Source organism: Diceros bicornis, chromosome 34 (genome assembly GCF_020826845.1).
Source record: "Diceros bicornis minor isolate mBicDic1 chromosome 34, mDicBic1.mat.cur, whole genome shotgun sequence".
Taxonomy (NCBI): Eukaryota; Metazoa; Chordata; class Mammalia; order Perissodactyla; family Rhinocerotidae; genus Diceros; species Diceros bicornis.
In genome coordinates, this window is record NC_080773.1 from 10,067,478 (window position 1) to 10,079,808 (window position 12,331).

Below are 12,331 nucleotides of genomic sequence, written 5' to 3' on the forward strand. Positions count from 1 at the left end.
CCGGGCATTGCCTGAAGGGCCACTGAAATCTGTGTGAGTCTCCTTTAAGAGGAAGCGAAGGCACGCCTCCTCCTTGGAACTTCAGGACTGTTTCACAGAGAACAGGAAGTGCGCTCCGGGGTTCACCAGGATGCACTCAGAAACTACACTACCCAGAAGGCAGTGCCCGGAACGCCGGCGGCGGGCGCTGGACCAATGACGGAAAGCAAAGACGGGCGCTTCCAGCAGCGTGGGCGGGACTGCTGGCGTTGCATCTTAGGACGTCGTTTGGTGGCGGCTGGAGCGTTGCGGAGGGGCTGTTCTCTAGAAGGGTCTTCGAGACCGAGCAAAGGACAGTGAGGAGACTAGGCCCCACCTCCAGGCTTCTAGCTGAGCCGTGACCCCGCGTGTAACCGGGTTGTCCGCGAGCGCTGACCTGAGCCTCGGCGCCAGCCCGGGCCCCGCGGCTCCTGGAGGCGGCGCTCTGGTCTCGTGCGCGTTTCACACGGCGTAGACTGAGGTCCCGGTGACCCGGCCCAGGGCTGGCGGGAGGGGTCGTCTGAGCCCGCTGGACTGGGCTTTGTCGCCGCCTCTCGCGCTCCCGCTCCGCCCACTCGGCCCCATGGCGGCGCGAGCGCCGGTGAGTGGGGGTTCCGCAGGGCCGCGCGCGCTGGGGTCGCAGTCCGCACGCTTCCGCACGCTTCCGCCCGCTGTGATGTGGGGATCCCCGGACTCAGGCTTTCCCTCCTAATGCTCTTGCGTCTGAGGTCCTGGAGGAAGGGGGTGGGGAGCGGCAGATCTAATCACTTCCGACCCAGGGTTCTGAAGCCAGGCCGGGGGTGATAAGAGGCCCTCATTTCTGCCTATGATCTTGAGCTTGGCGCTTCGCTGCGCTTGGCCTCCATTCCCTCGGGTCTAAAACTGGAGGATTCACCATTCTTCTCTCTCAGTTGAGGGAACTGGAGGGGGTGTGACGTGTGACCTTCAGTGCTCAGCACAACCCAGAGCATCCCTCTGGATGCGGTTCTGCAGAGGGACTGCCCTGGTGCTGCTCTTATCTTAGGCTCCCTCCACGGGGAGTGTGGCCCTCAGGCCTCCCTGCCTCAGGCCTCGACCAGCGGAAAGCTGGGAGAGGGGATGCCAGCCTCCAGAGCATAGGTGAGGTGCGAGCACGGTTTTGGGAACTGCTGCTCCTCTAATAGGAGTAGAAGGTCCCTGGAAAGGCTGGAACACAAGATGGTCACTGGATTTAACTTTGCAGATGCCATCTGTGTGCAGATGCTATCGAGTGAAGTTGGCTTGCCACTTACAGCAGTGAATCCCCTTTCCTGTTTAACACATTTACTTATACTTGAAAAGTGAATCCATTACAGTGTTCGTTGATGACAGTGTACAGGGATGTTATGTCTCTTGGGATGTAGACACCTAACAGGCCCTAAGTTGCTCTCCAGCATGTCATCCTGTTTACTCTCGTCATAGCTCTGATCACCTTCAGGACTTGTCTTATTTATTCATTTTACCTCTCCTGGCTTGCTCCCTAACTTCATTCCAGCCTCACTCCAGTGTCCCCTCAGGTCTTTCCCAGTTACCTCATCCAAAGTCTCCCCTAATTTCTGTAGTCATCTCACCATCTTTTGTTGTTTTCAGAGCCCTTAGGGCCATAGGACTCACCTTGATCATTTATTCCGTTTCTTGCCGAGGATCTTTTCCCAACCTGCGAGTGTGAGCTCCTTTGCTCTGCTCTATCCCCGGGCCTAGAACAGCGCTGGGCCTGTACCAGGTGCTCAGTAAGTGGTTGATGAATGAAGAAGTCTACCCTCTGGGGTTCCCGTCACAGTTAGATTTAAATGTAAAGCCCCAACCATGGCTGGACCAGAAGGTCCTGGGTTCAAATCTTGCCCCTTCTCGTTAGACATACAACTCTGGTTGACTTTCAGCCTCAGTTTGCTGATTGTGAAATGGAGATGATGATGGCATTTACCTCATGGGCTGTGGGACAGTTAATGAAATTCACAAACACATTGAGCACGGACATGTGCTGGGCACTGCAGTGTTTGCTTTATCAACATTTTCTCTTTAATTCCCACGACAACCTGGTGAAGTGGGAACTGTTGTTGTATTGATGTGGAAATGGAGGCTCAAAGAAATTAGCATGAGTTGGTTCAAAAGGCTGGGTTTAAACCCTGGGAGTCTAGCTCCAGACCTAGAGACTTCTGGTTGCTTGAACACCATCTAAAGCCCCCAGGTGCAGGCAGTGTGGACCAGTGAGGCTCTGCTGCTGCTGTTATCATTATTTGAATTATTATCCTCGGCCCCCGCTTTCTAACGTCCCAGAGCACTTACTGTCTGCTCCTCACAGTCCACACGAGATTGTCATTGTCTATGTCACTCTCCAATGGCTTCCCGTATAGGAGGCTTTTCTCTCCCACACCATGGTATTCTGTCAAAGGCACCATCTGCCTCCTTCCTGAGCCCAGCACAGAGCTAGGTTCTCTGGATCTCAGTGATTCCAGCTTGAGTCATTCTGGACTTTTGCCAGTAAACAGGCACTAGGCTCTAATCTCATCTAATAGCTGTACAGCCAACCCACCACCTCTGTTTGACTTTCCAGGCATTGGTATCATTTGAAGACGTGGCCGTGACCTTCACTGGGGAGGAATGGAGACATCTGGACCTGGCCCAGAGGACTTTATACCAGGAGGTGATGCTGGAGACTTGTGGGCTCCTCGTCTCCCTGGGTAAGGCCTCGTCTCTCTCCCATGTGGTACCCAGAGGCTCTGTCAGTACACCCTCTCTCTCTAAGCATGGCTGGTTGAGGAGGCCTCAGGAACCCACTTTCCCTTCTCCCCACAGCCTCAGCATGTTCTGATCTAACCTCCTCTTGATTAGTTTCCCTGTATCTGCATCAGGGATTGTTGTATAAGAAACATAGTTCTCAACACTTCTGCCCAAGTCTCCGGCACAAGCTGGCCTCAGTCCGACGTCCTTATTCCAGATTCCCGTAAGAAAGAAGGTGATGGGTTCAGCTTTGTTGGGTCAGATGTCCTCACAGTCCCGTTAGCAGGACCTGTGGGTAGTGGGAGGTTTTCCAGGAAGGGGATGAATCAGACAGACAGGAAGATACTTGATTTTGGTGCTGCTGGTATCTTTCTAAGCAACACAGTCTTGGCTAAAAGGCTTCGTTGGCCCCTGGTACCTGCACAGTTGTCGCTGTTTCCTGAGGCCTGTGCCTTGCGTCTCCGCTGCTGTGGGAGGTAATTTTAGAGGGTGCAAAGACACTCATCAAATGACATTGATGGCATCTGAGAAAGCTGTTTCTTTTTCCATTCTCTTTCCTGCCTCCTGACTGCTATTGAGCGAGTCTGGGCCTAGTGCTGAGTCCTTAATGCTCCCATGGCTGTTGGCTAACTTTCCCTCCAGCAGAAAGAACAGCCAAAGGACTCACAGCCTTGATCAAGCAGCGTGAGCTTGCTGGGACTTGATATGACTATTTTGATTTTATCATATTTTTATGGTAATCTTTCATTTCACCCAAGTGAACTAATATCTATAAAGTACTTAGAATAGAACTGAGAACACAGCAAGTGCCACACATGTGTTTGTTATATATAATAAAGTAATAAATCCCAAGTGTTTTCTTTCCTAGACATTCAGTGGCCAGTTTACCTGGAAATTTGTCTGAACACAAATTGAATGGAGGCCCAAAGTCTCCCTTTCCCAGATGTCCAGATGGTTACCTCTGACAGGGCTCTCCCGGCCTTGCCTCCGTATAGTCTGTCCCAGGTGGTCAGTCATCAGCGGAGTAAATATAATGTATTTTATGACAGTTGTGATTAGTTGTTGAAAAGAGACTTATGGGGAACAGTATTCCAGGTGGAGGGACCAACAGGAGCCAAGTCCCTGAGGGGGCGGGGAGCTCAGTTCCTTAACAGAGACGAAGGAAGGTCTGATTCACCTTCCCACTGTCCCATCACCAAGCCGGTGCCAGGTCTATAACAGTCATCAGGGAACATTTGCTAAGAGACAACTGGATGCTTTCTGGTTGAAGTTTCTGTGGGTCCTGGTGCCTCAATCATTGACTTGTCTCCAGAATTTTCCTGTCTTTAAGCCTTCACATTTGGCAAAATACATTTGGCTGCATATACCAGAAAATCACCTCATACTGGTTTCTCCCTAAAAAAAATGTATTACTTCATCTAGTGAGAAGCCCTGAGGTGGTGCTGGCTCCAGGGTAGGAGGTACCAACCCAGTTCTCACCGTTTGGGTGCTTTCTCTCCTTGGTCCAGGGCATCAGCAGCCTCCTTGAAGGGGCCACAGGATGATGCAGCAGGTGCCCACACTCAGCCCTGTCTTCTCAGCCTGGATTAGGCTTTCTCTTCAGAATGGGTAGCAGGTTTTGGTCGTGGCCTATGTCAGATAGCTATCAGTAGATGCCATTCACCAGTTGATTTAGTCCAGTGCTTTCAGCCATCTTTGGGCACCAGAATCACCTGGGGAGCTTTAAAAACTACCAATGCTCAGTCCGTATGCCCAGAGATTCGGTTTCATTTGTTCTGTGTTTGGAACCAGACATCTCTAGGTAGGTCTGATGCACAGGGAGGTTGAATTCTACTGACCTAGATTAATTAGGGAACACCTGGCAGGAGAAGCCCGCCTTTTTGGGGTTTCCCGCTGGTTTGTTAAAAGTGTATACTCCTGTATATTTGGGACTTCTCCTTTAGCCCCACCTGTATACCCAGCCTCATTTATTTCTCCATGCACAGGGCATCCTGTTCCCAAACCAGAGCTGATCTACCTGCTGGAGCAGGGGCAAGAACTATGGCCAGTGAAGAAAGTCCTCTCTGAAAGCACCTATCCAGGTAGGTGGCTGAGAGTCTGGCAGGTGGCATCATGGCCGCTGGCAGACTACCAGGGGATCACTGTGTCTGCAGTTCCACAGGCAGCTTCTTTTTGTGGCCTTCCTGGGTTCCAGATATCACCACCTCCCTGCCACTGATATCTCAGCATATGACCTACTCCATGTTGGAAATGAAGCCTATACCCTTGTTTCCCTTGCACTTCGCCCTTACTGACTTATCCCTGAAGCTGCCTTCTCACCTCTGCAGAAGAGTTCTCATCCCCGGCCGTGGCTGATTCCCCCAGCAGAGTCCAGATCACACCTTCACCTGCCTGCTCAGGTGTATTAGTTATCTATCGCTGTGTGGCAATGTTACCACAAACATAGCAGCTTAAAATATCACTCATGTACTGTCTCTCATCTGTGGATCCCAAGTCCAGGCACAGCTTAGCTGGGTCATCTGCAAAGCTGCAATCATAGGCAGCTTACAACATGTCAGCTTACTTCTTCAAATCAAGCAATGGTGTGAGCACCCCTCCAGCAAGAGGGACGCTCTACACATAGACTTTCTCTCTTACATTTCATCACCTTTGCCATATTCTATTATCATATTTAGAAGCAAATTGAGGTCCTGACAGCATTCAGGCAGAGGGGATCATAAAAGGGTGTGAAGCCCATGAGGCAGGGATTATGGGAAGCCATACGTAAGTCTGTTTACTGCATCAGGGGACATGCTTCTTTACTTATTTCCTACCTCTTCTATATCTTCATCTTCTCTCTACTCAACATAAAAACATGTGAAGTTTCTGACACTGGAGGCAAACAAAACAAAAAAAGCCCTTGGCTCTCCAATAGTATCTAAACGTTGTTGACTCCATTTCAGCTGAACAACCAAGCTTCTGGGAGAGTTTTCTCATTCTTAGAAGAGACATCTACACAGGACTCCCCTTTACTACTTCTTACTGTTTTCTGTAATTTTTGTCCTGAGGTGTAATTTATACATAGTGAATATGCAGATCTTAAAGGTTCATCTTTATGAAATTTTACATATATATATACACCAGAGTTTCCACCACACAGGTCAAGAAATACAGTATTTCCAGCACCTCACAGGCTTCTTGTGCTCCCTCCTTGTTAATATCCCCTTCTACAAAAGGACTATCACCATAGATGAGTTTTGGAGGCCTATAAATGGCACTCCACAATGCATAATACTGTCTTATCTGTCTTCTTTTGATAATCGTTATGCCTCTGAGATTTGTTCATGTGGTTGCATATATTTGGAATTAATTTCTTACTGTGCAGTAATATCTCAATGAATGTATAGATGACACATACCCACTTTCCTGTTGATGGACATTTGGCTTGGTCTCCATTTTCCGAATATTACAAAGAATGCTGCTATGAATGTTCTTGGTTATATTTTTTGTTGGATATAAGCACACATTTCTGTTGGGAATATACAAATGAGGGGATTGGCCGGATCATGGTATAGGTATATGATTAGCTTTAATAGAAGCAGCCAGTTTCAAAGTGACTGCACCATTTCAGATTCCCACCAGCCATGTGTAAGAGTCCTCATTGCTCCATATAGTAGTGAGCACGTGGTATCTTCCCCTTTACTCTTGAGGCCCAATAGTGGTATTTCTCAGCACCACAGTACTGAAAATATTCTTACTGAGGTTACTGTTGATGCTCTAATTGGCAAATGCAGTTATAATGATAATAGATAGTGGTCTACAATTTACTGAAGGTTTGCCATGCACCGTGCTGATTGATTTACATGCTTTTTCTTGTATAACATGGTTAAGGACTGAGTGTGTCCTCCCAGAATTCAAATGTTGAAGCCCTAACTCCCAGCATGATAATATTAGGAGATGGGGCCTTTGGGAGATGACTGGGTTTGGATGAGGTCATGAAGGTAGAGCCCCCATGATGCAATTAGTTTCCTTATAAGACAAAGAGAGACTAAGGCCTTTCCTAGGTGTGTGTGGTGCTGGGGGTAGTGGAGAGGAGATGGAGAGCTCTCTGGTGTTTCTTCTTATAAGGACACTAATCCTATCAGATCAGGGCTCTACCCTTATGACCTCATTTAACCTTAATTACTTCTGTGAAGGCCCTGTCTCCAAATACACATTGGAGGTTAGGGCTTCAACACATGAATTTTGGGGGAACACAAACATTCAGTTCATAACAAAATTTGTTTTTTGGATAAATATAGGGCTATTCAGATATCCTGTTTTTTCTTGTGTCAGTTTTGCTAATTTGAGTCTTTTGAGGAATTTGTCCATTTCATCTAATTATTCTATCCATTACTTTTAAAGATTATTTCATCTTAAAAAAAAAGATTGTTTCATCTTAAAATGGTAAATTTTATATTATTATAGATTATATATATTTATATAAATATAAATGGTATATTTTACCACAATAAAAAAATGCTAAAAATAAATTTAACATATGTACATATCATTTTTGCCATTAAAAACTGACATTCTCAAAAAAATTTTAAAATTGTTTCACTGTACTAATGTTTGAGTATATTTTGCCTTTCTATTTGAACATTATAAAAAGTATATCATAGTTTATATTGTCTTATGGGATTTGTACTTTTTATTCAACAGTATATCACCAAGACTCATGATGCCTCTAGCTATAGTTCACTCATTGTTTTCCTCTGTAGTCATTTGCATGAATATAACACATTGTATTTATCCATTTTCGTGGGCATTTCTTGTTTCCAGTTTTTTGTGCCCAGAAACAGTGCTGCCATGAAAATTTCACATAGATTGTGTCCTCATGCACACGTGTAGGAATTTCTCTCAGTTCTGTTCCTACGATTGAAATTTTTGAATTATAAGGTAAGCAAAAGGAGAACTTCACTAGGTGATGCTCTTTTTTTCTAAAATGGTTATTTATGCTCATTTACACTTCCCCTGCATTGTATGAACGATTCCATGGATCCACATCCTCTCCAACACTTGATATTGTCAGGTTCTTAAGTTTGTTCAATCAGGTGAGTATAGAGAGGAATCTCATTGTGGTCTTAATTTACCCTTTCCTCATATCCAAGAAAGTTGAGCACCTCTTCATATGTTGATGGGCTAACATATATTTTCTGAGAAACGTCACTTCATAATAACATGCTCAGTTTTTATTTTGGGTGTGGAGTGTTGAAATTCCCAGCTGTAATTGTGGTTATGTCTATTTTTTCTTTCAACTCAGTTTTTGGTTTGTATATTTTGAGGCTCTGATATTTGGTGCATACAGATTTAGGATTGTTATGTCTTCCTGATGGGTTGATCTTTTTATCATTATATAATATCCCTCTTTGTCTCATTTTCTTTGCTGTGTAGTCTATGTTATCTGATATTAATATAGCCACCTTTGTTTGCCTTTTTAAATATTATATGTAGTTTAGTCAAATTGACTAGTCTTGTCTTTTATAATTAGTGCTTTGATATCTTGTTTATGAAATCTTTATCGTTCCCAAGATCTCAAAGATATTCATTTTTACTATTTACTAAAAGTTTTTAATGTTTAGCTTCTGACAGTTAAGTCTTAATCAATCTGGAGTTAATTTTTTGTGTGGTGTGAGGTAGGAATGGAATTTCATTTTCCCCCATATGGCAAATGATTTTACTAGACCCATTTATTGAATAGTCCCTTCTTTTCCCACTGGCCTCTCTGCTCCTTCTGTCGTATGTTAAAGTTTCATATATACATTTCTGAGCTCTCAATTCTGTTTTTTCCTTTTACATTTTGGCAGTTTATCTTATATCTGTGCCTATAAGACACTGCCTTGATGTATATAATTCATCATAATCTTAACTCCTCAAAAGGCAAGTCCCTCTGCTTTATCCTTCTTCAGAGATATCCTGATCTCTTTGTTCTTTTCTATAAATTCCACAGTCAGCTTGTCAGTATCCATAAAAAACTCTATTAGGATTTTATCTGAAGTTGTATTGAATTTATAGATGAATTTGAAGAGAATTGACAACTTATTAATCTCTCTTTTGATATAGATCTTCATTAATGTGATGTTTTATAATTTCTTCATCTAGATGTTAATATTTTGTGTCTGTTCACCTAGTCTTTACTCAGACATAGTAGACTCAATATGTCCGCCCAGTTGCTTCTCACCTTCGCCCACTTTCACATAGTTCAGAATCCTGAGATTTTGTTTTTCCTGTGTCCCTACCTGACTCTTCCTCCTCATCTCCACCATCCTCTGATCCTCTTCACTTTGCCTTCTCTCAAGACTCTCAACCTTTGTACTTTCTGTCATCTGCTGCAATCTCTCTCCTAATTCCTGTCAGGAATTCCTGCTCTCCTTTGGAAATAAGCTCACATAGCCTCTTCAGGTGGTCTCCACTGACCTCTTTCTGTCTCCTATCTGGGCCAAGTTAGGTGCACCTTCCCTGTGCCGTCACAGCACCATGAGATGCTAGAGCACAGTCATTACACACAGTGTAATCATTACTCTGCCCACCATCCCCCATTCTGGAGAGTGAGAGGGAGTCTCCACTCCAGATTCTCTATCCCCTGCCCCAGCTTTTCCTCCTGGGTTACCTTTTAAAGATGTCAAGAGTCCAAGGATTAGTAAAGAAAGGAGTTGTGAACCTGGGTTTTAAGAGATATAAAAATACCATAGGCATTAGAGGTGTTACTTTCATCTTCATTCTTCCACTAAAGTGGTAATTTTGTTTATTCTGTGTTGACATCACTAACAGACACCCTTTCTGTATTGGATTTCCTCAGGTGAAAAAACAAAACCCAAGACCACAGAGCTAACTGCTTCTCAGCAGGCCTTCACTGAGGAAGCACCTTTTGAGGAACGCGTGACACAGGCAGCCTCAAGAGGGTCCAGGTTGGGGCAAGCGAGAGATCAGGAAAAGCTATCAGAAATGCAGGAAGGGAACTTGAGGCCAGGAACAGACCCCAACAAGGAGACATGCCCTAGGAAGTTGAGCCATAAACCTGACGATTCGGAAACAGATGATAGTCTGTGTTTAAGGGTTTTACAAGAGCGAGTCACTACACGAGATGCTCTGCATGAACATGATTCACAAGGACCAGGAAAAGACCCTGTGATTGATGCAAGAAGTAACCTCTACAAATGCAAGGAATGTGGAAAAGGGTTTAGCAAGAATTGGGCCCTCGTTCGGCATCAACAGATTCATGCTGGAGTGAAGCCCTATGAATGCAGTGAATGTGGGAAAGCCTGTCGTTATATGGCAGACTTCATTCGACATATGAGGTTTCATACTGGGGAAAAACCATACAAGTGTATCGAGTGTGGGAAGGCCTTCAAACGCAGGTCTCACCTCACAGAGCACCAGCGTGTTCACACTGGAGATAGGCCCTATGAGTGCAAAGAATGTGGTAAAGCTTTCACCCACCGCTCTTCTTTTATCCAGCATAATATGACTCACACTAGAGAAAAGCCGTTTTTGTGCAAAGAATGTGGGAAAGCGTTTTACTACAGCTCTTCCTTCGCTCAACACATGAGGATTCACACTGGAAAGAAACTCTACGAGTGCAGTGAATGTGGAAAGGCCTTTACTCACCGCTCCACTTTTATCCAGCACAATATGACCCACACAGGAGAAAAACCGTTTTTGTGCAAAGAATGTGGAAAAGCTTTTTGCCTCAACTCGTCCTTCACTCAGCACATGAGGATTCACACTGGAGAAAAACCCTATGAGTGCAGTGAGTGTGGAAAGGCCTTTACTCACCGCTCCACTTTTATCCGGCATAAGAGGACCCACACTGGGGAGAAGCCCTTTGAGTGCAAAGAATGTGGGAAGGCCTTTTGTGACAGCTCTTCCTTAATTCAACACGTGAGGATTCACACTGGCGAGAGGCCCTATGAGTGCAGCAAATGTGGAAAGGCCTTTACACACCACTCTGTTTTTATCCGACATAACAGGACCCACAGTGGAGAAAAACCCTTGGAATGTAAAGAATGTGCAAAAGCCTTTTACTACAGCTCTTCCTTTACTCGACACATGAGGATTCACACTGGAGAGAAGCCCTATGTATGCAGAGAATGTGGAAAGGCCTTTACCCAACCTGCAAATTTTGTTCGGCATAATAGGATCCACACGGGAGAAAAACCCTATGAGTGCAAAGAATGTGAGAAGGCTTTTTGTGACAACTTTGCCTTAACTCAACACATGAGAACTCACACTGGAGAGAAACCCTTTGAATGTGGTGAATGTGGAAAGGCCTTCAGCCACAGTTCATCCTTCACTCACCATCGAAAGATTCATACCAGAGTTTAAAAGATGTAGGAAGGCCTTTTGCAAGCGTGTTCACTTCAGTTTTAGTGAATTCTTACTGATGAAATACCTTTCCTTTTGAATATAAGTATTCAAGAAAATCTTTTGGCTAGAGAAATATCTTACTCAGTATCTGATAATTCATACTGAAGAGAAACATCATAATCGTCATCCCTGTGAAAGGTTTTTGTGGCAGGTCATCTAAAGGGTCATTAGAAATTGACCCAGCCTAAAGCCTTACATTACACCTGAGAATCATCCAGGAGAGAGACCCAGTGGTTATCATGCATTTAGGAAAAATGTCAGCAACAATTCTTCCCATGTTTATATCAAAAATTCATCTCAAGAGTATTTTAAAAGAACAAGGAGAAGTAGAGGAGATGTATAAGAGAAAGGAAAAACAAATGCATATATGGCTTCTTTTTAATTTCCCTGCCAAGCTTGTGACAGTTTGTCATTGCAGGGAGAGGTGTTGGGGTTATGAGAGATAAAAAGGCCTCGTCCCCTGTATGTATTTTTTATACATCCATAGCCAGGAGGCTTGGACCATTGAAGGCAGCTCTGCCAACATTTATTAAAAGTATTCTTTATTCCAAAACATTGTCATGTCTGCCCTTGAGAAGCATAAGTCTTTGTGAGAAATATAAAGGCCTGAGTTATGAAATACTTATTACAAATACACACACATGCATATATATGTGCAGTCAATTTTTGTTATTGATGGTAGTTATAGCCTATAAATTCACCACAAACACTGAATTAGTGAATACTGAACCACTGCTCCTAGGGAAAATACAGGTTTGGGTTCCTCTGAGCCTCTTCACAACATTTTCATCAACCAATCAATACCTAACCTTTTATGGAATGTTTTTTTCTGTTTAAAGACACCTTCTTTAATATATGTTCCTTATAAATTAATGCAGTATCTCATTATAATAAAAATATTTCAATTACATCATCTTTATGTATTCTATTGTTATTGTACTGCTTTAACTTTCACTCAGTCATATACACATACAAACAATACATATAGGCAGTACTCATACAATAAACACAGTAAGTGCTGTACAGTAAAAGTTCTAGAAAAACATTAAAGATTAAATCAATTAACATTAACTAAAACTCCAATTTTGATAGAGCTGCAGGATGTGTGATGGGGCAGTGCGCTGTGTGGATAAACCTCTTGACATTGGCTTGCCCCAAGAAAACGGAGGGAGAGGTTGATGGAACT

At 44.1% G+C, this 12,331-nt stretch overlaps 1 protein-coding gene across 2 annotated transcripts; it reads left to right on the forward strand.

Moving 5' to 3' along the window:
* Positions 1-281: 281 nt before the first annotated feature.
* ZNF599 (zinc finger protein 599) lies at positions 282-12,053 on the forward strand. Of its 2 annotated transcripts, none has more exons than XM_058529117.1 (4): positions 282-619; positions 2,591-2,717; positions 4,743-4,838; positions 9,578-12,053. In XM_058529117.1, the coding sequence occupies exons 1-4, from the start codon at positions 602-604 to the stop codon at positions 11,101-11,103; spliced, it is 1,767 nt and encodes a 588-aa protein (XP_058385100.1). In that variant the 5' UTR covers positions 282-601; the 3' UTR covers positions 11,104-12,053. The 2 variants fall into 2 exon arrangements, with proteins under 2 accessions (XP_058385100.1, XP_058385101.1); XM_058529118.1 differs by lacking the exon at positions 282-619 and adding an exon at positions 688-1,137.
* The last annotated feature ends 278 nt before the right edge of the window (positions 12,054-12,331 follow it).